Source organism: Fukomys damarensis, unplaced genomic scaffold (assembly GCF_012274545.1).
Source record: "Fukomys damarensis isolate Sample0158 unplaced genomic scaffold, DMR_v1.0_HiC HiC_scaffold_28, whole genome shotgun sequence".
Lineage (NCBI taxonomy): Eukaryota > Metazoa > Chordata > Mammalia > Rodentia > Bathyergidae > Fukomys > Fukomys damarensis.
The window spans coordinates 37331268-37356202 of NW_022900940.1; the positions used below are offsets into that span (position 1 = coordinate 37331268).

The following is a 24935-nucleotide window of genomic DNA, read 5'->3' on the forward strand; positions in this document are numbered from 1 at the left end:
GAGGGGAGGGGAGGGGAAGGGAAGGGAAGGGAAGGAAGGAAAGAAAGAAAGAAAATATGTATTCTGCTTTTGTTGAGTAGGATTTTGTGCATATATCTGTTAGGTTCAATTGGTCTGTAGTGTTGTTTCAATCCTGTATTTTCTTATTGGTAGTTCTGTCTGATGTTCTATCCCTTATTGAAAGTATGATATTGAAGTCTTGCTCTTATTATGTTGTCAAAATTTGCTTCATGTATTTAGGAGGTTTTAGTCTATAAAAATGTATAATTGTTATATATTTCTGATTAATTGATCTACCCTTTTTTGTGGAACTATTGGGCATTGAGCCTCAAACCCAGTGCTTTGCTCTCTCACCAGCAGTGTGAGCATGATTTGCTTTTCAGACAGGGTCAGTTCACAGGGCAAGAATCGATCCCTACTCACATTGGTTTATGTGAAGGAGGAAGAAAGGAAGGAAGGAAGAAGGGAGGGAGGGAAAAGGAGAGAAAGACAGAGAGAGACAGAGAGAGACAGAGAGAGAGAGAGAGAGAGAGAGAGAGAGAGAGACAAGGTCTCACTAAGTAACTAAGTTGGCCAGCTGGGCTCAAACTTGTGCTCCTCTTGCTTTGCCTCCCAGAGAGCTGAGATTGCAGGCATATACTATCACACCTGACAATGAATTTTTTTCTCAGTGCTGGGATTGAACCCAGGGACTCATACATACTAGGCAATGCATCTACAACTGAGCTACATCCCCAGCCCCACGAATTGACCCTTTTATCATTACATAATGCCCTTCCTTGTCTTGTTTTTAACTTTGTTTGTCTTAATATATGGTTGAACTATACTTTGTTTTTTTAGATGCCTGGGAATTGGAATGCAGGACCCTGCACTTGCCAGGCAGGCACTGTGCTACTGTGATAAATCCCCAGCCCAGTTGTAGTATACTTTTTAATTAGATGTATTGTGTCTGATATTAGTATACCCACTCCTGATCTCTTTTATTTACCATTTTCTCAGAATATCTTTTTCAATCCTTGATACTTCATTCTCTGTACAGGTGTTCTTAGATCTAAAAACAGTCTTTTGTATGAAGTATATTATTGCATTCTGGCCTTTAATTATCATACAGTAAAACTATATTTTTTTCTGATGTACAATTCTGTAAATTTTAAAATTAATTTTATCTGTACATATTAGATATAGGTCATGATAGCATTCATCATAGGGAATTTGTACCTGTACATAATGTATGTTGTATCATTTCTAGGCCTTTTGACTAAGATCAGGTGTAGCATAATGTACTTGATTCTTTTTTCCCCAATCCCTTCAACCCCTCTTCCCCTTCTGTTCTTTTTTTCTTGTTCCTTCCTTCCTTATCCCCTCCTCCCTTCCTTGTTCCCTTTCTCATGTGAACATTTTCTTCCTATTTTCCAGTATCTGTTACGCTTTTTGGTCCTTATTTATCCTTTCTGTTTCTAATACCAGAGAAATAATGTGGTATATAAACGTGTGTCTGACTTACTTCCCTCAGGGTGCTTCCATTTACCTAGAAATGTCTCCAGTTTATCCTTCTTTATGCCAGGGTGGTACTCCATTGTATATATAAAAAAAAAAATCTTATTTATCCATTCATTAGTTGATGGGCATTTGGGCTGTTTCCAAGATTTAGCTATTACAAACTGTGCCACTAATAAACATGGGTGTACATATATTGCTGTGGTGTGATGCTTTTAATTCGTTTGGGATGATACCAAGAAGGGGAATAGCTGGATCAAATAAAACCTCTAGTTTTAGTTTTTTTTAGGAGTCTCCACACTGATTTCCACAGTGGTTGCACCAGTCTACATTCCCAACAGTGGAAAAGGGTTCCTTTTCCCCCACAGCTCTGCCAGCATTTGTCTTTTGTTAATTTCTTGACAGTAGCCATCCTTTCTGGAGTAAGTTGAAATCTCAGCATTGTTTTAATTTGCATTTCACCAGAAACCAATGATGTTGAACATATTTCTATATAATTTACTTGCCATTTCTACTTTTTCATCTGAGAAAGATGTTATTTTACTTTTTCAGCTAGAGAATATTATTTTATTATATTTTATAGTTTATCTGTTAATATTCTCATGTTGTTTTTCTAATTTAGTTTAATTGTCAATTTTTGGCTACTTTTGGCTCATTGAGCACCCTTAAAGCAAGTATTTTTAGAATCTTTGTCATCTGTTTCATAGATCTTCATTCCTTTATGGTTTGTTTCTGGAATTTTATTTTGTTTCTTTGGTTGGACTATGTTTCCCTGTTTCTTTGCATATTTTGTTGAGAGTTAGGCATTTGAGAAAATAGCTACTTCTCCTACTCTTTGCAACTGGCTTTTGTCCAGACAGAGACCTTCACCAATCAGCTTGGCCAGAGGTCTCAGACCTCTCAAACCTTTTATTAGGACTTATCTTCTTTGGGGTTTTGTGTATGCTTTTATGCTAGTCTATAGAAGAGCTTTTAACTATCTTACCTTCCTGTTTCTCAGGAGCTTTTGTTCTCTGTTTCCGTCATAAATCCTTTGCATTTGATCCCTTGCTCCCCTTCTGCCTTCCTGTGGGACTGCAGAGTCTGCTGATCTAACCACCAGGGCACTCACCTGTCTTCAGTGATGTGAGATCGGAAGAACACCACCCAAATCTTGCCTCCTGTGCCCCAGGAAAGAAGGAATAGAGTTGAACTAGAGGCCAGTGTTCTTGTTTGTTTAGGTGCTGTCTCATGTGGCTTGGGGGGTTCGAAGAGGAACATGTAGACTCTTAAGAGGGCCTAGAACTTCCTAGTTTCTCATCCTGCTGCTGTCACTTCCTATGCTTTTTGTAAAATTTGGATAATATCACCCATTTCATGAATTATTATCATTAAATTATGTAATACATGTCAAGTTCTTTGTAATATTCCTGGTATATAGTTAGTACTTTGAAAGTGTTAATTCTCTTTTTCTGTATGGAGATAGTTTCACACATTACGGGTTTGAATATGACTTTTAAATATAATGATGCTCATGAGAATAAGTTATATATATCTATATAGTACATGTCTTTATTTTGGTATAATATTGGTAACTATTAAGCTGACATGATTAGATATAATATTTCTTTAAAAAATATCTTCCTTGGGATTTTTTGTAGGTATCAGGTACATTTATATTTTTTGCCAGCATTGAATTTATTTATTTTTGTCTTTATCAGGTTAATTATTATAGACACAGGCTTCCTTAATTTCAATAATTGAAAATTATTTCTAGAAACAAAACAGCCTACATGTTGAGAGATTGCTTTAATGGTAAAAGGCACAATAGTTTTGTTAAATTAAAACCACCATTTAGTTTGTAAATGGGGAGGGGAGGAGGGGGTGAAGGGAGGGCAGGGACAAGGGGAAAAAATGAGAACCAAGACCTGTCATGTAGAAGTACAAGATCCCAATAATGAATGTAACTGTACTGTTTACCTAGAATGTACCAATAAACTCAATTAAAAAAAACATTTATTTTATGGGATGAAAATATTAATTATAATTAATAATGCTCTTAAAGATATTATTTTACAGTAGAAATTGACATTTATTTTTTAAAATCTCATGTTACTTTCACTATGAACTATGCTTATATGCTGACAAATGTCTAACAACCAGCTTTCTAAGACTGGGGATGAGTAAGACCTCTAGTCTGTGTTGTTTGCCAGTTTCCATGGTGTAAAGCCTACCACCATGGCTGATTTAAAGCTACCAAAATGATATCACTTAAAAGCAAATAGACAAGAAATGTGCATAAAACACTGATGCATGGTATTTTGTGGAATAAATTTTAAAAACTCTCAGTATAGATAACAGTAAGTATAGCAAAATAATTAGGGTTGAGGAGATTTAAGTATTTGTTTACCCTTGTTTTTAATTTAGTTGTAAGTATATGTAATTTAATTTTTAATCTTGACTCTCTTTAGCAATCTGCTCTGAAGTTCCTGAAATTTTAGCAGTCAGTTGTAACTAGTCTATACAAATCAGCTCCAGCATACTACTAAATCCATATCTTTATATTAGTTGGGTATATTATTTGCATTTGACACAAAATAAAACAGATCAAACAAGTTTAAGTACAAGAAGAAGTTATTGACATAAGATTCAGATATACAGGGGTAGATAAGGCTTTTGAAATAGCTGAATTTAGGATTTAAATTATGTCCTCAGTAATTAATGTCTCCTGGCAGTAATCTCTGTTCATCTTCCTTCTCCAGCAGGCTCATTCCACAAGGTAACACAATTGACCCCACATAGTTTAGATTATCAGTCAATTGTACTCTCCCTCTCAGAACAACCATAGTTCTGTTTCAGCTCCAACTCAGTCCCCGAGGTAACACTATGATTGGGCCCTGTTTAAATCATATGCCTTCTTCTAAATCAGTGATTTTGTTTTGAGACTTGGAAAAACCAGTTTGAGTCTTTCACCTACAGGACAGGAGAAATGGAAGCCTTAAGTGATAGCCCCACCAGAATCAAAGTGCCCTGAAGTAAAAGTATCAAAGAAAGAGAAAGGGAAAGAAAGCAAAACTGACAGAAGTCCACCACATTCTGCTTATAAGAGCATTTTTATTTTAAGGGTCTCTTGAAAAATGTGGGCATGCGAGGCCAGAAGACAGTCTTTCTAATCACAGACACTCAGATTAAAGAGGAAGCTTTTCTAGAAGATATTGACAGTGTGCTCAATACTGGAGAAGTGCCTAACATTTTTGCAGCAGATGAAAAACAAGAAGTGATGGAGGTAAATGCTCTTAAAAAGGGGGAGTCCTGTTCTTAGCATAGGAGTTTTCTTACCTTGAAATATTTTCCCTACTATTCAGGATAAATATAGCTTGTACAATTTTTTGTGTTTATTTCATTTGATGTCAGTTTTGGGGAGTTGTATTTATTTAATCTATTTTTGCAATACTGGGGATTAAATCCAGGGCCCTGAGCATGCAAGGCAAGTGACCTACCACTGAACTATATCACAGTTAAAAATAGGTTTTATTTTTTATACATGTATGGTTCTGGGGATTAAACTCTGGGTCTTGGAAATGAGCTTTATTATGAGCCCTTTTATAATTTTATAATTTAAAATAAGGTCTGGCTAAGCCACTAAACTGCCCAGCCTGGGCTCGAATTTGCTTCCTCCTGCCTCATCCTCTCAGAGTATTGGGATTAGAGGTATGCACCACCATGCTCAGCTGGCTTGTGTAATAGTAGTTTAAAACATCATAATTTTTGGTTAATTTTTTTCTCCTTCCCCAGTCCAGGCCATGAACTAGTAATATACCATTTACCGAGGGCTATTAAGTGTTCACACTAAGAAATCCTTTATTTTATTTGGATCTCAGAAACAAATTGCTTCTGCCATAGTTATGAGGCAGAATTTTTATTGTATAATTTTTTTTTCGTTTAATACCTGCTTGGTAATATTTAGTATGTTTTATAACGTACTAAAGAGAGTTTCAAACTGATATAAGAAAACGTGATTTTAATGCTACTTGATTAGCCTATAATTTATCCCTGTTTGGCAAATTTGTCAAAAGTCTTAATAAAACTACTTGCCTTACAGTTCTGATATATCTGAAAGTCAGGTTTTGTGATCTAATCAACAAAAAATAGTTATGAAGCACCTGCTACTATCAGATGTCACATCTTTTGATACTCATTTCTAAGACCTTCCCACAAAAACTCTGCTAGTAGCTTCCCCTGTTTTTCCTTACTATAACTACTTCTTCCACAGTATCATTCACCTTGGAAGTTTCATTCTCAGCCTCCAGTAGTAGTATCTGGAGTGAAATGGACTCATACTGGTAGACACTCTGCTTTTGTCTTCTGTGGAGTGGGAGCATGCATAATAGTTCCTCCTATATAGGGTGGTTGTGAAATATGAGAAATGAACAAAATAAACCACTTATGTAGTATTTGTACTTAGAAAGCCCACAGTAAATGATACATTACCAATTCATGGCCTGGATTGAGAAAGGAGAAAAAAATTCTTTTCTTTTATTAGGAGATGTCAGGAATGTGGTGAAACAGCTGATGAATGGTGATTTTTCTAATTTATAGGAAAAAATCACCCTTCATAGTCCTATCCAGGGCTGGGGATTTAGCTCAGTGTTGCTGCCATCAGCCTCGCAAGTGCAAGTTCACAAATTCGATCTCCAGTAATCACCCCCCCCCCCCCCCCACCTGAGTCCTATCCAAAGAGTAGTCACTGTTTGGGACTGAGGTTTCCTAAGCTTTGTCTGACTTTTCTGCTCACTTTGTCTGTTGTCTATCTTGTTTCTATAATTTTGCTGCTTCACTATTTCCATTTTATAATTGCTTATTTTATATATATCTATGTATTTTTGTGAGACAGGGTCTCTCTAAGCTGCTCAGGCTAGCTTCAAGTGCCTTTACTCGAGTCATCCTCCCACTTGCCTTCTTAGTAGCTGGGACTCTAGCTACATGCCACCACACCCAGTTTATATCTATGTGTTCTTTAAAATTTAGCAAAGAACATACACTACATACTGTTATATAATTTTTTTGTTTTGCTCATCTTCCCATAGCACACACATGGATTTACCTTATTATTTTGTAAAATTATATTTTTAAACAGCTTCTTATAGAGGGACATTTTAGGTTTTTTTCCCCTCAACACAATGTTGAGTTATAGCTCTATACATATATCTTGGTGAACTTTTATGATTATCTTTATAAGGCAAATTCCAGGTAGATATTTGTTTTCAAATTATAGAATTATAGAGTTAGAAGACATTTTGTAAGTACAGATTATATCAAAGCCATTGTATTGATATAAAAACAAAATTTTAAAGATATTTATGGAAAGTAATAAAACTTCATGTTTTAATATTCATTAATTTCATCATCAGCAAACCTATTTTCATTTACAAGGTCTTTTTTTTTTTTATATTCTCTAGGCTGTTCGCCCAGTAGCTCAGGCTGGTAATAAACATGATGAACTCAGTCCCTTAGCCCTGTTTGCTTTCTTTGTGAATCGCTGCAAAGATAATCTTCATATTGTAGTGGCCTTTAGCCCCATCGGAGATGCCTTTCGAAATCACTTGAGACAGTTCCCATCTCTCATCAATTGCTGTACCATTGATTGGTTTCAGGTTTGTAAATTTGGGGGGCTAATTCTTGGATATCTTCTAGTGTCTTATTTAAACTCAATAATATACATTCAGCAAGTGATTCTTGACCAGTTACTATAATGGCAGACATAGTACTTGGCACCAGGAACTGGTAACACTGCATGTTCTACACAAGGACCTTGTACTCTAGAGTGGAAGACACAGAAGACAACCAGCAGTCAAAATTACATGAAAGAGCCATAATGTTGGTGTGGAAAAGGTATATATATGAAGGCAGTGAATTTCTGAAATGAATTAGTTATCCAGAGGGGTATATTAAGAACCAACATAGGAATCAGAAATATGATTTATAAAATATTTAATTAATCATGTCCATGTTAATTTTATATATTAAAATCAATTTGTGGTACTAATTTATTTGACTTTTGCCTATTATCAATTTTATGTTTAAGAATGAATTTCCCCTTTTAAGATTTATATATAAATACATTTATTATTCATCTTTTTGCAGTACTGGGGGTTGAACCTAAGGCTTCACATTAAGCTACATCCCCAGCCTTTTTTGTTTTTCATTTTGAGACCAAGTCTTGTTATTACAAATTGCCCAGGATGGATTCAGACTTGCAATTCTCCTGCTTGAGGCTCCCAGAGTGCTTGGATACAGGGATGCACCACGGCATCTGGCAAATATACCATATTTATTTATTATGAGGAATTGGCATATGTGATTATAGAGCAGATGACAAGTATTAAACCTGCATGATTAGCAGAATGATTGCAAATGAAGCACTCAAGATGTGCAGTCAACAGTATGAAGCCCAGGAGAGTCAATAATTTAGTTCCAATCTGAAGGCCATCAGGTTCAAAACCCATGAAAAGCTGATGTTTCACTTCAAGTTTGAAGTCAACAGAGAGAAGGAATTCTCCCTTCTTGGGAAAAGATCAACATTTTTGTTCTATTCAGTCTTTCAATTGATTGGATGAGGACAACTGACTTTGGAAAGATAATTTGCTTTGCTTAATCCATCAATTTAAATATTAAACTCATATAAAAACACACTCACAGAAACACCCAGAATGTTTAAACAATATCTGGTCACACCCCCGCCTCCAGTCAAGTTGACACATAAATTAGTATAACAAGAGGATAGTATATACAAAAATAAAAAGGTGGAGATGGCCCATTTAGGCAACTGCAAATAGTTGGGTATCGCTGACTAAAGCCAGTGGGAGAGTTGGAGCTTTGGGTGAGTGTAGGTTATAAAGGGATTTGTGAGACATTCCAAGGAATTTGGTTTTATAACAAGGATGTTATAGATGCATTAACATATTTTTAGCTAAACTATACTAGATTTTTTTTTTTTCTTCCCAGTACCAGGGATCAAACTCGGGACCTTGAACTTGAAAGGCAGGCATGGTGCCACTGAGCTAAATCCCTGGCCCTAGAAGAAAAATCTTGAAGATAGATAAGGGAGATTAAGTGGATAGCAAAGAGGAACAAACACTACAGAGAAGCATTATGAAGACAGAGTCTGTATCAGAGAAACCGATAGCATTGTTTGGGACTTGGGCCTACAAAATTCAGTGGTTTTTTAAAAATTTTATTGGTACATTTAAGGTATATAATATGACATTCATCATTGGAAATTTGCACCTTTACGTAGGAAGTGCTAACCACTATGTCACTGCACTAAACTGAAATTGAAATGGATCAAAGATCTAAATATTGAAATAGAAACACTAAACCTCCTAGAAGATAGATTAGGTAGAACTCTTGAAGACATTGGTGTAGGAAAAGACTTTATGAACAAAACCTCAGTCATGCGTGAACCAGCACAAATGGTTAACAACTGGTATCTTATCTTATTAGAAAGCTTCTGCACCATAAGAGAAATTAACAGAGTGAAGAGACAACCCACAGTGTGGAAAAAAATTCTACCAGCTGTTCTCCAACAAAGGTTTACCATCTAGAATGTATAAAGAACTTCAAAAAATCAGACCTCCCAAATTTAAAGACCCAGTCCAAGAATGGGCATCTGAAATGAACAGACATTTCTCAGCCAAAGAAGTAGAAACAGCAAATAAATACATGGAAAATTTTCAACATCACTGGTCATTTGAGAAATGCAAATGAAAACCACTATGTCAGTGAGCAAGTCATTGACTTTTTGGTTAAATCTCTAGTCTTTAAACTATAGTTCAGTAGACCCTTGGCTTATGAACTCAATTGGTTCCTGAGGGCTGGTTGTAATCAAATTGGTTGTAGGTCAGTACAGCTGAGATCTGGATGTTTACATGGGTACATTCTATAGATAACAAGAGGTAGATGAATCTTCCATTAACCCGATTAACCCAAGTTTGTATGTCATGCTGGTCATAGCTTGAGAAACGTATACATTTTCTGGGGTACCAAAAAAATTTAGAGGGTAAGGGAATCAAGTATTGGCATGTTTTTATGTTTCATATTAATGAATATTAATGCCCTTAGTTTGCATAGCAGATGGTCACAAGTCATAGTTGGTGTTCAAGGTGTTCTGAGGGATTCCTAAAATGAAATTAAAATTGAAGACACAATGTAGAATATAAGCAGATAGTAAAGAATGAAACAACTAGCATGGGCCAATTTGACTTCTGTGTCAACCCATCGTGAGACAAAAACAAGGACAACTTTACAAGATTTGACAAGTTGGTAAAAAAAAAACTTAAGAAGGCTGTTTGGAATATGAATTTACATGGACTAAAACAGTAAATCTTATCCCTAGTTTATATCATGTCTTTCAATATTAATTTAGGATAGCATGACAGCTACTATTGGTTACCTGTCCAACATTTTCTACCAGTTCTGTCCTTGATAACAGAATTCTGTCTTTTTTAGGTAAATCATAAGAGTTGATTCCTGGCTGGACTAGTCATTATTGGTGTTTTTATTCCTTTTGCTAGTTATGTTTTATGCATGAGCTTATGCATGAACCACTTCTTGCCAATAGGTTCTGAGGTAAAGCCTGCTGGACAACGATGGGAAAAATTTTCTTTCACCATGAAAAGAATTCTACAGTAGGTTAAGGGCCTGTGTGTGTCTCAACTTTGTTGCTTGAGGATTTGAATACCATAGATAAAGCATTCATTTTGTCACCACAAAAATGGGACAAGCACATCCTTGGGACAAGCTCAAGGATGAAATAAAGTGCACTAAGAGTGATGAAGAAAAAATTTGGAAAGAATCTGGATCCTTAATGATGTGATTGAGCTTGTAAAATCAAGGAACCATGGAGGTACCCTAGACTTTTCATGTAAGATTATACATCTTCTTTTTGGAAGACAGGTAATACAGATTATCTGTTACTACAGCCATAAATAATCTAACTGCTACAGATAGTAGTTAAACCTTCATGATTAACAGAATGATGGAAAATGAAGCACTTAGAACACAAAGATAAGCCTCTGTAATGTTGTTGTTGTTTCCGGTACTGGGGATCAAGCTCAGGACCTTGATACTTGCAAAGCAGGCTCAGTGCCATTGAGCTAAATCCCCAGCACCTCTCTGTAATGTTTTTGACAATGTATAAATCATATAACATTTTATCTGGTATCTTACAAAAATTTCATTGATCTTAATAAATCTTTAGAAGCCTCTTTTAGGTTAAAAATATATTAGTACAATAATGTCACATAACTACCATTTATTAAAATGTATATACTGGCAGTATGTGTTTAAAATATTTTTACTAATAGGGTACAAGATCCCAATGATGAATGTAACTATTGTATACTTAAAATGTACCAATAAAATTAATTAATTTTTAAAAAAAGAACTTGAGGTTAGAAGCCACACACACAACTTATTAGGTTTTTTCATAGATCTAATGAATTGTGACTCCAGTCAACTGAATTCTGTTTTCTCCATTGAGGTTTTAATTTTTTCAACCCCAAATTCTTCTCCCAAAAGAAGTCGCTTATATAGTTGGATTGGGACTACTTACCATAAGTTTCATAAGTTGTTCTCTTTTGTATTTTTAGCCATGGCCTGAAGATGCTCTTGAACTTGTAGCTTTGAAATTCCTGGAAACACTGGAGCTTACTGAGGTTGAACGACGAGAGGTAGTTCCAGTCTGTAAACACTTCCACACTTCCATTATGGATCTTTCAGACAGGTTAGTGGCAATAAGTTTTAAATTATATTATTAATGCCTTATATTTTAAATTATCTCTTCCTGCAAGAGTCACAATTTTTGATATGATATTATGTCTTTTGAATCTTTCTGATCATTTAATTAGTTAAGATCTTCAGTCTACAAGTAATAGAAATCTGCTCAGTCTAGACTTAGCAAAAGAGGAAATTTAATATAAAGATGCAGGGGTGTTAACAAAGCTTAAAGGAAAGAAAACAGCTCACTCTCAGAAGTGACCAAAAGCAGGAGTTATAATGCGATCGGGAACCTAGAAATTTTTTCTGTTTCTCATTACTCCTCCTGGGTATTTGCTTGCTTTTTTTCTCTTTGAAGACTGAGTTTTATACTTCCCCGTGCATTTGGAGCAAGCTGATGCCTCCTAGCTTTCAGATTTACTTCTTCAGTTTCAGATGCAGGCAAAGACAAGCTGACTATTTCTAGCTCCCTATTCCAAATTTATTCCTAAAATGATTAGCCTGGTTTGTGTCCAATGCCAAACCCTGGTATGATCAACTATGGTTAAAAGTATCAGGTTTCAGGGCTGGGGATTTAGTTCAGTGGTGCTGCTGCCTGTCTTGCAAGCACAAGGTCCTGAGTTTGATCCCTGACACAGACACACACACACACACACACACACACACACACACACACACACAACTAGCAGGTTTTAGCTGGAAATATTGGCATATGCCTGTAATCCAAGCATTCTGGAAGCTGAGGCAGGAAGATTTCAAGTTCAAGCCCAGTCCAACTTAATGAAACCTTGTCTCAAAGTTTTAAAAAAGGGCTAGACTCAGACAAAGGTCAACTATCTAGAATATATAAAGAACTCGAGAAAAAAACAAACCCCCCAAATACTAAGACCCAATTCAAAAATGGGCATCTGAAATGAACAGACATTTCTCAGACAAGTAAAAGTATCAAATAAATATATGAAAAAATGTTCAACTTCACTGGTCATTCAAGAGATGCAGAAGAAAACAACACTGAGATTCCACCTCACCCCAGAAAGAATGGCTGCTATCAAGAAATCAACTAATAACAAATGCTGGAAACCCTTCGCCATTGTTGCTGGGAGTGCAGACTAGTGCAACCACTGTGGAAATCAATATGGAAATACCTCAGAGAACTAGGATTAGAGGTCCCATTATTTCCCAGCTATCCCTCTGCTGGGTATCTTTCCAAAAGAATTAGAAGAATCATACCACAGTGATATATGCACACCCTTGTTTATAGCAGCACAGTTTATAATAGTTAAAACTTGGAAACAACTCAAATGCCCATCAAACAAGACTGGATAAAGAAGGCATGGTTTTTCTATAAAATGGAGTCCTACTCAGCCATAAAAATGAGAAACTAGAGACATTTATAGCTAAATGGATGCACATTGAGGATACACTCTTTTTTTTTTTTTTTTTTTTTTTTTCTCTGTACTGGGGATCAAACTCCGGCCCTTGCACTTGTGAGGCAGGCACTGGAACCACTGAACTAAATCCCCAGCCCATGGCCACACTCTAAATGAAATAAATAGTACACACTTGAGTAAATACAGAATAGTTTCTCTGGTGTGAAAAACTAAAAGTATAAATAAGTTTCAAAAGGTATCATTGATAGTGTGAAATAGGAAGAAAATGGCTAAAGGGGAAGTGGGAAGGGGAGGGGAAAGGAAATAAGGGAAAAGAAAAAATGTGAAAAAAAAGAAAAACTGGAAATGAAGTCTTTGTAAATATGAAGGGTGAAGTGGGTGAAGGGAGGGCAGGGGTATGGAGAGATATAAGAACCAAGACATACCATGTAAAGGTACAAGATTCCAATGATAAATGTAACTATACTGTATACCTAAAATGTAACTGTATTGTTTGCTTTAAATGTATCAATAAACTTAATGGGGGGTAAAAGGGCTAGAGACATAGGTTAATATGAAGGCCCTGGGTTCAGTCCCTGGCACCCACTTCCCCCAAGCAGCAGGTTTTATAGATCAAACACTGCTGATGAGGCACTGGGTAGCAGTTCTCAGAGGGATCTGATCCATGCAGTGTAGATGCCTCTAAAGTGTCTGTTCTAATTCTATTCGTCTCTCAGGTCCTCATTCAAAGATGTATAAACTCAAGTGCTTGTGATATATTCTCTGCTCAAAGTCAAGTAGCCAGCCAGCATGGTTGGCTAGGACAAAGGCACCAATCAATGCTCTCCAGTCCACAGACCTGTCATGAAATATGACTATTTCCATTATATCATTTAGCTAATATGTAATTGTTCAAGGAATGATGACTGGCGCTATCCTATCTACAATTCTCTTTCCAACTTTACTGGCCTGATTTACACTGTTTCTTGGTTTTCTTACAAGTCTCTTGACTTATAACCCTTCTGGCTTATGAAAGATTTTTTAAAAGTATGTATCTTTTTCTGCTGTAATTCACTTTTTTTTTTTTTTTTTTTTTTTTGGTTCTGGGGACCAAACTCAGGTCCTTGTGCTTGCAAGGCAGGCCTCCGAACCGCTGAGCTAAATCCCCGGCCCTTGTAGTTCATGTTTTATAGACATCTTCATTGATTTGTGCTTTTTAAATACATCATTGCTATTGACAACTTGCAGACAAGAAAATAGGATGTAGTTATGTAGAGAATTCTGGAGTCACAAAGTTCCAGTACTTGGCAGCTTCTACATAAACCTTATCCTTTATTTATTTATGTATTTATTTGTTTATTTATTTATTTATTTATTTCCAGTACTGGGGATTGAACTTGGGACTTTGTGCTTGCAAAGCAGGCGGCGGAACCACTTAGCTAAATCCCCAGCCCTCTTATCCTTTATTCTTAACTGTTTGTTGTTACCACTGTGTTGAATTTACCTCTGTGAAATCCATTACTTATAGTGAGGTATGTTGCCTGCCTGTCTTTCAGGTTCTTGAGTGAGTTAGGACGACATAACTATGTTACTGCTACTTCTTACCTTGAACTTATTGGTTCCTTTCGACAACTTTTGACTAAGAAGCGACAGACTATCATGGAAGCAAAGCAACGATATGTAAATGGGCTAGACAAATTAGCTTTTGCTGAGTCCCAGGTAAATTTGATGAGCTGCTCAAAACAGTAATATGTACTGAGTAAAACAAGAAGTAGTAAAACAAGAGCTATATTTTATTGAGACTATACTATATGTCAGGTTCTGTGTTGTGTACCTCAAAAATATTCCTTATGTTATTCCTCATAACAAGTCCGTGAGGTAATCATTATGATCTTCATTTTACAGATGGATTTAGTGAGTTTTAGAGAAATTCATTAAGTTCTTTAGGACATAAAAATTTAAATACAATGTTTTATTTTTAATTTTTGGGCCTTTGAGAAATATAAGAAGCCTGTTGACTAACAGGTGTTATATATAAGACTTAGATTTTTTAGTGAGTCAAGTGTTAGTATTTCTTGTGTTAGTTTGGTATAATACAGATTTTGTTGGTTCATTTTCACATTGCATACCATGCACGTAGTATAATAGAATTACCTAAGGTGTTTTCTTTTTTTCCTGGCTGCATTGCTTTCATGGCAAGTGCCTTCTCCTACTGTTATGTTACATACTCAAGGAAGAGAAAGTCTTTTGTAAAAAAAATGGCTATACTCGTTTTTTTATACTGTGAAGAACTGTAAAGTTGTTAAGATTTTCTGTTCCAATACTTTATGACACATCTGAATTTCTATTTTCTTTGTTTGGAGTAGCTATTATACAAGCAGAAACTTAATAACATATTGTCTGTTTAGGTTGGTGAAATGAAAATGGAGCTTATTCAATTACAGCCCAAGCTGGAGGAAGCTAAAATTGAAAATGCACATATGATGCAGGTAGAGAATCCTGAATGTTTCTCAGGAATATCAAAAGACAATTGAAATATGTAAAATTATCCTTGAAAATAAACCTTAGTTTTTGTCACTAACATCAAGGGATTTTTACCCTTTTCATTTGACTGGATATCTCACTGGGTGTCATGTGGGGTGAATCTTCTTATTTTGTTTTTTAAAAATTTATTAAAAGTACATGTTTACAGGGCCAGGGATTTAGCTCAGTGTTTCCACTGCCTGCCTTGCAAGCACAAGGACCCAAGTTTGATCCCTGGTACCAAAAAAAAAAAAAAAAAAGTACAAGTTTACATTAAATAATGATTTTCCATGTGGGGAGTTGACAGTGTACATAACACATTTCAATTTTTTGTTATTCCCTTTTTCTCCTTTCTGTACCCCTCCCTTCCATCTCTTGATCCCCTTCCCATTTGAAGAGATCTATCTCCCTACTTCCAATTATCTGTCTTTTATTTTGCTTTCTATATTTTGATTTTCTTATATAAGAGAAATTGTGTGATAGTTACACTGTGTGTCAGATTTACTTAACATTATGGTTTCAAGGTGAATCCATTTTAAAAAGAGGTATTGTAAAGCCTATTTGCAAATCAGGTCACATGTATTTGCATCTCTTTTTTTTTTTTGGTACCAGAGATGGAACTTGGGACCTGCACTTGTAAGGCAGGCAGGTGGTAGAACCATTGAACTAAATCCCTAGCCCTGCATCTCTCCTCATTTTATTCCAGACCCTTCTATCCTGAAAAATTATGTGTTTGAATTCCCTCATTTTCAAGCATTCCTTTTCCCCGTTTTTAAAAAAGCAATAGGATGCTTGAAGAATTGTCTTTGTTTTTTCTTTATTTTTTTTTCAGGTTATTGAGATTGAATCTGCACAAGTAGAAGCAAAAAGAAAATTTGTGAAATTAGATGAAGAGATAGCCAGTGGAAAGGCTGAAGAGGCCCAAGCTCTGAAAAATGAGTGTGAAAGTGACCTCGCTGAGGCGATCCCAGCCTTGGAAGTAGCTCTGTCTGCACTGGATACACTTAAGGCAAGTGACTGGATTAACCACCTTGGGTTTCACTGATAAAATGAAACTGTGTATAGGCCTTTGCTTAATTAGATGTGGTACTATTTCAGTGGATGGTGTTAGGTTGTTTTTATCTAATCATTTGAAACCTGCTTCTTCATAGTTTTTCAATATATTGTTATATTTTTACTTTTCATATATTCCTTATAATTTCCAATCACAAAATTCCAGTGGGAATGGAATAAACAACCTCTGAGAGGTCAAAGTAGACCAGGACATGTTAAAAATAGTGTGATTATATGAGGGCCTGGATTCAATCCCTGTCACCAAGGAAAGACAGAGAGAGGAAGAGAGAGAGCAAGGGAGAGAGGGAGGGGGAAGGGAGCAAAGGGTCAAGGAAGGGAAGAGGAATAAGGAAGAGAAGAAAGGAAAGGAGGGGGAGGAAGTGAAGAAGAGAAAAAGAAAGGAAAAGAAAAAAGACAAAGTATGTAGAGCTACTCTGCAGCCTTGTGGACATGTATGCACAGAAAAATTTAAAAGTCATTTGCAAAGTGGTACCTGTGTGTACTGTGCTGTGTTATACATGACTTTTACAGAATGTTGAGGCAAGATCAGAACAACCTTACAAAACAGAGCAGGAGAGACAGAGTCTGTTGATTAGCGAGACCTAGAGTAAAATGGACGCTCAGGATATTCAGACACTGTTCTTTACCTCTTTTTTCTAATCAATGTCCTAATTTTCATGTAAGAGACCTGACAAGACTGTGAACTCAGTATGTGGGTCATCTAGCATCTCATAGGACAAAACTATCAGAATTTCAATTATATCAGCCCTGTAGCAGCTATAAGACAAGAGAATATTTTAGAGCATTTTAAAACTTTCAGGTATTCTCACTCTGTGATGAATCCAGAATTTAAAACCTTTACTTACTATTTTCTTCGTTTATGTTCTCTGGCACATTTAAAAGCCATGAGCTAGGACTGGGGATTTAGCACAGTGGCACCATTCCTGCCTCACAAGAGCAAGATTCTGAGTTTGATCCCCAGTACCAAAAAATTAAAAAATAAAAGTCATGAGCTACCCCATGTTCCAACTTTCAGCACTCCTTCCTCTGATACAGGATTTTTGATGCCTTCAAATCCCACCAGCTGCTAATTCTTTCATTAAACTTAGGCTCCCCTTCCATTCTGAGCCTGTTGCTTGTACCCTCCCTGGTATGCCATATGTATTATATGAGCTTCAGTTACAGAAAATGAGTTGATTCTATTATATATAAGCAGATAACAATTTTTACAGGAATAGATCATAGACTGAGTCACTAGAAATGACTCACAAAGCCAAATTGTGCAAATAGTTTGTCAGTAGAGCTTTCCCTTTGAGAAGGCAGCCCTCAGATCCACACTGTCTCCACTAGAATCCCTATCAGCAAAACAGATGCCTCACACCCTACTACACTCTCCCTTTATTTTTTTTTTTCTCATTGAGTTTATTGGTACATTTTAGGTATACAGTACAGTTACATTCATCATTGGGATCTTGTACCTTTACATGACAGGTCTTGGTTCTCATTTTTTTCCCCTTGTCCCTGCCCTCCCTTCACTCCCTCCTCCCCTCCCCATTTACAAACACTTTATTTCCATTTTCTCATGTTTTTTTCTTTTCTCTTATTACCTTTCCCCTAACCTTCCCACTTTCCCTACACCTATAGCCCTTTTCTTCCTATTTTACATTGTCAATTATCTCATTTTATCTTATGTACTATTATAGTTTTTCACACTAGAGAAACTATTCAGTATTTACACATGTGTGACTTATTTATTTCACTTAGGTGTATATCCTCAATATGTATCCATTTTCCTATGAATGACTCTAATTTCTCATTCTTTATGGCTGAGTGGTATTCTATTTTATAGAAAAACCACTCTTCTTTATCCATTCTCCAGCTGATGGGCAAATGGGCTGTTTCCAACTTTTAGCTATTACACATTAGGCCATTATAAACATAAATGCACATATATCACTGTGATATGATTCTTTTAATTCTTTTGGAAAGATAGCCAGCAGAGGGATGGCTGGGTCAAATGGAACCTCTAGTCCCAGCTCTTTGAGGTATCTCCATATTGATTTCCATAGTGGTTGCACCAGTCTGCACTCCCACCAACAATGGAGAAGGGTTCCTTTCTCCCCACAACCCCGCCAACATTTGTTATTGATTGATTTCTTGATAGCTGCCATTCTTTGTGGGGTGAGGTGGAATCTCAGTGTTGTTTTCATCTGCATCTCTCGAATAACCAGTGATGTGGAACATTTTCTCATATATTTACTTGCTGTTTTTACTTCTTTGTCTGAGAAATGTCTGTTCATTTCAGATGTCCATTTTTTAATTAGGTCTTTATATTTGGGGGCTGATTGTTTTAAGTTCTTTATATATTCTAGATAAGAGCCCTTTGTCTGAGGAGCCGCTGGTAAAATTTTTTTCCCACATTGTAGATTAACTTTTAGTTCTGTTGATGGTTTCTTTTGCAGTGCAGAAGCTTTTTCACTCTCCTTTTATTGACTGAATTCTAGTGTTATTCAAGTGATCTGACAGTGGAACCTAATTCTCACTCAGAGCTTTAGTTGCATGGAAACTAAAATACATAGTTGTTAGCTTTCCAGCATTTGCGCCATTGCAAGAAATGTCAGAAGGATATTGAAGTGGTTAGTAGGTGAATCTACAGACTCTGCCATAACAATATAGACCTCTTTACAAATTAATTTTGGAATCTGGACCTACTTCTTTCATTTTTGTCAATACAACTAATACTATACATGAGCAAATATAGAATTTAGTCTTTGTTTAAATTAGGGTTCTTAACCTAAGTTCTATGAATGGGCTTAATGCTTTGAATATGTGAAAAATATACATTTTCTGGAGCATTCATAGCTGTCATGATGTCTTATAAGGATCTGTGAGCCCCCAAACATTTGTGAACTATTAGTCTTTTGCTAATTCTTTCATAACCATGCAAGAAAAAGAAATCACAATTCTAAATTAAAGGGGATGATCTTTCATTCCCCAACACTACTTTTTAAACTCTCATTACTTAAAGATAAACTATTATGAATATGTCTTGCTTTCTTTTGATTTAGCCAGCTGATATTACAATTGTGAAATCAATGAAGAATCCTCCATCTGGTGTTAAGCTAGTTATGGCTGCTATATGTGTCATGAAAGATATAAAACCAGAAAAAATTTTAGATCCTGCAGGCTCTGGAAGCAAGGTAAAAATTGGACATAGATTTAAATCATACTAATTGAATGTACAGAACTCCTATGCAGCAACTATTATCAGATTAAATTTCAACAGTACCCAATCCAGAGAAGAAACAGCTTTCCAGAATGAATGGGTTCAGCATCATCCATGGAAAACATGTATTCTAGGGAGTTTAGTGCTGGGAAAAATGTGGTTCCAATTGTTCCTTTTTTTTTTGACCAGGGATTGAACTCGGGTCCTTGTGCTTGCAAAGCAGGCAGTGGAACCACTGAGCTAAATCCTAGGCCCATTCGTTTTTGCTTTTTTTTTTTTTTTTTGGTACCAGGGATTAAATTCAGGACCTTGTGCTTGTGAGGGAGGCCACAGAACCACTGAGCTAAATCCTAGGCCCATTCGTTTTTGCTTTTTTTTTTTTTTTTTTTTTTTGGTACCAGGGATTAAATTCAGGACCTTGTGCTTGTGAGGGAGGCCACAGAACCACTGAGCTAAATCCCCAGCCCCCCAACTTTTTCTATCTTCTTTTCTGTTTATGCAGGATTCCAGTTATGTGAGACTGGAATGAACAAACACTGAGATACCTGTACTTTCACAGCTAAGATTCTGAAGAATATGATATATATAATATATGTGTTGTTTCTGAGCATTCAGAAAATTCTGCTAAGTAAGCAGTACAGTGGTGCCTTGGTTTATTAACTTAATTTGTTTTAGAATTTTGGGGAAGATGGTTCTGTTTGTGTCTGTGTGGGAAAGATGGCTGTGGTTGTGTTTGTCACCCGATGCAGAGTTTGTGAACAGAAGCAAAATTTTGTTGAATGCTTTTGTTTGCAAACAGAAACATTTGTGAAACAGGGTATTACTGTATAGTGAAACTGTTAAAAGCACGTGTTCTGAAAGCAGAACGTCCTAACCCTTCAAGCAGCATGACCATGGACAAAGTGCTTATTCTGCAAATGGAAGATAATCATAGTACCCACCTGTTAGGATTAGGGTAATTAATACATACTATAATGCCTTGGTTTCTGAATGCTTCTGTTCCCAAGCAGTTCGGTTCTCCAACAGAAGCATTCACAAAATTTTGCTTCCATTAGTGAATTGCACTAATTGGGTAACTAATGTGAATGCAGCCACCTTCACCAGAATAGTGGACCAAATTAAATTACTGAACGAGGCACCATGAATAAAACTCTTTTGTATAAAGCCTTATAAAGAGGTAACTCACAATAAATGTAAGCTGTTACTACAATTATTATTCAAGTCTAGATCCCTTAAAAAGGCAGCATAACATCCATCCCAAATTTAGACATATCTTCTTTTCAGAGTTTTATTATAACTGGGTTTGAATTCCTGAATTGGAAAACTGAGATTTGTTTGTTTCTTTTCTTCATCCCTTCTTTCCTTTGCTATCCTATCCTTCATTAAGATAATTTTTTAAAAGTATATTCTCAGTGCTTCTGCCACCTGCCTCACAAGCGCAAGGTCCTGAGTTCTAGACTTTGTATGAAACAAACAAACAAATAAAACCAACAAAAAAGTGTGTTCTCATCAAGTTATTCTCACTTACATGAGTTTGTCTATAAAGGTGAGATCGTAACAAAATGCTTGCTACTTTTCTTATTTGAAAGAATCAAAGAACAAAGGAAAATAAAAGTTGAAGTAATAAAAATTATTTTCTTCTATGAAGTTGTAATGGTGTCCATGCTAGCTGCTTTTCTTAAGTCTTCAAAAGGAATGATGAAATTTTCTTTTCCATGTTTAATAAAAATTCAGTCTGTAAATTCATGTCCATATTTAAAATATTTCATATATTTAACATGTTCTAAGAAGAGGAGTCTTAGTTTTTAAGAAGATATAAGTTGATATTTGAAAGTATATAAATATTTTTTCTGGATAGTAAGTTAAAAGTTAAGAATTTTACATTGAGCATTTTAAATTGCACACTTAATACAGTTCCATAAATTTTATTTGTAGGTATTAGATTACTGGGGACCTAGCAAAAAACTTCTGGGAGATATGAATTTCTTAAGAGATTTGAAAGAATATGACAAGGACAACATTCCAGTAAGTTACATTAGATATTTTTTCTCTAAATGTGATTTTGCCAACATGTATTAAGATCTTTATAATTATGTAATGTTGTCAAAAACACAGGGATATGGCCTTTTTTAGGATTAAGGAAATTAATAAGGGATGTTAGTTGTTATCCCATTCATGCCAAATATTGAGATTGTTTTGAATTTTTGCATGAAATTCATATATGTTACCTAGAAAATTTCAAAGAACAAGATTTTGAAGAGAAAAAAATATTGTGTTTCATTGTTATGAGCATTTCAAAAATGAAACACTAGGCATTGAAGGGTGAATGATGATATTTGAATTTCCATAGGCATAAACCACTCTTTCCAATGATTAAAAATTTATTCAATAAATTACTGTTTTAGCATAGTACTGACTTGAAAGAGATCTCTAAATGTCTTCTTATAATAGTTTACTGAGAAATGTTATATGCATATTTACATAAAAAAGTATCATCTTTTTCTTTTTTCACTTTTTGAAACAGGGTGTTCAGCCTAGCCTTGAACTTACTGTGTAGCCCAGGCTGGCCTGAAGCTCATGGCGATCCTCCTACCTCAGCCTCCCAAGTGCTGGGAATACATGCATGTGCCACCACACCTGGCTGTATTGTTATTTATTGATATTTAATTGCTCATTTCCTTTGTTTTCATTTGTTCTCTCAAAACACAAGTTTTTCAGTATCTTCAAAAGAAACATCTGCCTCAATATTTGTAATAAATTTGTATATTTTCTTTAAAAATTACTTGTATTTCTTCTATAATTATGTTTTTAATTATCTCAAAACATTTTCAGTTTATAAAGACAACATAACTTTTTATTCAAAAGTTTGTGATATATGTTGAAATTTTAAAATCTAAATCTTTGTTGTATAGGTGGCAGTTATGCAGAAGATTCGTGGTGAATACTTGACAAACCCTGAATTTGATCCCCCTAAGGTTGCTAAAGCCTCTTCTGCAGCCGAGGGTCTGTGTAAGTGGATCATGGCTATGGAAGTGTATGACAGAGTTGCAAAGGTATTTTGAGGCACAACATTTTCTGCTAAAATATTCCCAGATGTTAAAACCTACTGTATATATAAATTTATGAGTTAGGAAGTTTCTCAAAGTGATTCTAGGGAAAATTTGTCCTGTTGCAGCCAAATTATCAGATGTTGATTGTGTACCTCACAGATGAAGAAAATTTAACTTGGTTGGGGCTTGTATGGCAGGTACAATCAGTGCAGTTATCCAGACTAACCTGTGCCCTCAGACAAAAGGGAACTAAAGTTTGATGCCAGAAAACAGAAATTTAAAAATCCAAAACACAAAGGCAAACGAGCAGATTAAAACCTGGATTCACCTTTTTAGATTCTGTATATGAGTGGGATTGGGTGTTATTTGTCATTCTGTATCTGGCTTATCTCACTGTAACATCCTCCAGGTTCATCTGTGTTGCTGAAAGTGACAAGATTTCATTCTTTTTATGGCTGAGTAATATTCAGTTGGGTATAGTACCACATTTTAAAAATCATTTGTCGATAGATACTTCGGTTGATTCTGTCTTCAGAGTGCTGTTATCTTTTTGATATACTGATTTAATTTCCTATGGATATTTAAGGTTACTTGGGTTGTTTAAGATGAGAAGGGGAGGGGAAGAGGTTGGTCAAAGTATTGAACTTAGAGAAAAATTTTAATTGTCCAGAGTAGGCAAATATGTAGACATAAAGTAGATAAGTGATTGCCTGAGGCCAAGAGACTGGGGATTGTGGATGGAGGAGGAGTAGAAATACTGTACAGTAATACCTGGGTTCACAAAGGCTCCTTTTTATGACCAGAAGCTTTAGGTAAAATTTGCTTCAGTTTGCAAACTCCACATCAGGTGACAAACATGACTGCCACCATCTTCCACAGAATCATGGAAGAATAAATTTGTGAACCGAGGTGCCATTGTAACTAATAGTGGTTATAAAGTTTCTTTTTTGGGTAATGAAATGTTCTAAAATTGATAGCAGTGGTGGTTGCACAACTCTGAACATACTTAAAACCACTGAATTCTACACTTTAGATGATGGATTGTATAATATGTGAATTATATCTCAATTAAGTTTTTAAAAAAATGATTCAAAAGATTAAAAGTAAGAAGATCCATCAGGAGTAGGAAGGTCCTATAGAGTTAAGAGGCAGAGCATGGAAAGATTCCTGGAAGCAATGGCATGCATTAACAAGAAACCTTTTATGGAGTATGCACTAGAGCCAAATGTCTGAGAGAGAAGAAAATGGTTAAAAACATTTTGTAAATTCTCCTGGCCAAAGTCCATAGAAACACTTTCTGCAACTTGCATAATTTTACCCAAGGAAGGAGGAATATAAATTAAACAGCAGATGAAAATACATGATAGTACATATTTAGAATAAGCTCAGTGGATAGAATGATTAGGCTATATTTCTCTGTACATCCTGTGCTCACAGAGAGGTAAAGACTGTTAATGTCAGAAGAGCGGACTTGTAATAAGTCTGTCAAAGGAGTGAAATTAACCTTATCTCAGATGTCCTTCCACTGAACATCTTGTTTCTCCCAAACAGTAATCTCATGGCAAGTCTTTTAGCTCTCAGTTTAGTTAATTTCTGTGTGTCCCACTGTTACCTGGTGCTTGGATTTCAACCACTTGTTGCTCCTCAAGAACACTGGAGACCAGTCTTTGCTGAAAAAGGAACAAGGATTTATTTAAAGCTAACACTGTAGGAGATAGGGGGGCCTCTAATTACCTAACAGCACATCTCACTATGTTCAGGTGTGCAAAGGCTTTTACAGTTAAAGAGGGAAAAAATACAATGACACAACAGGAAGTTCCCAGGCTATTTCATCACTTCCCCTACTTCCACTACAGCCCTTCCCCCATTCTCAATAGCTGCCCTTACTGGTGGAAATGAAACTGAATTCCACCTTCCTAGGGGCAGCATCTGCATATTCCTTTCTGTCCTTTTATCTGAGTCAAGGAGAGGAAGTTGTGGTGGCTTATTCTCTCAGCCTGAGGAAGTTTGGAGAAGCAGCTCAACTTCCTTTCTTTCTTCCCTCCTTCCTCTTCTTTCTTTTTAATGCAGTACTGGGTATTACTCCACACTGTGCAATATCTCCAGCCCCTTTTTATTTTTTTATTTTGAGACAGTCTGCTAAATCACTAAATTGCCCAAGCTGTGCTAGAACTTGCCATCCTCCTGCTTCAGCATCCCACAGTGCAGCAGCTCAATTTTTAAAAATCCATTTTACCTTCTCACCTATACAACTGTAAGATCCTCCCAGGGAGGAATCCCACCACTGTAAGTCCGGGACGCCACGATGCACCATAAACACCCTGGAGAGACGATTCTTGATGCAAAACACAAGAGGTCTTTATTCCAGCGCACTGGGGCTCAGCTCATAACCCTCGCAGGGGCAGAGGAGTTGAGCCCCAAAGCAGGGTAGATACACAGTTTTTAAAGAAAAAAACCACA

General features: G+C 36.0%; 1 protein-coding gene across 1 annotated transcript in view; it reads left to right on the forward strand.

Moving 5' to 3' along the window:
• Dnah12 (dynein axonemal heavy chain 12) overlaps window positions 1-24935 on the forward strand; it is a 245694-nt gene that overhangs the window by 114074 nt on the left and 106685 nt on the right. The window contains exons 45-53 of the mRNA XM_010612737.3: window positions 4601-4762; window positions 6936-7130; window positions 11127-11260; window positions 14180-14342; window positions 15032-15112; window positions 15979-16155; window positions 19268-19399; window positions 21361-21450; window positions 22338-22478. Coding sequence (XP_010611039.1) covers window positions 4601-4762; window positions 6936-7130; window positions 11127-11260; window positions 14180-14342; window positions 15032-15112; window positions 15979-16155; window positions 19268-19399; window positions 21361-21450; window positions 22338-22478 — 1275 coding nt within the window. The remainder of the gene's footprint in view (window positions 1-4600; window positions 4763-6935; window positions 7131-11126; window positions 11261-14179; window positions 14343-15031; window positions 15113-15978; window positions 16156-19267; window positions 19400-21360; window positions 21451-22337; window positions 22479-24935) is intronic.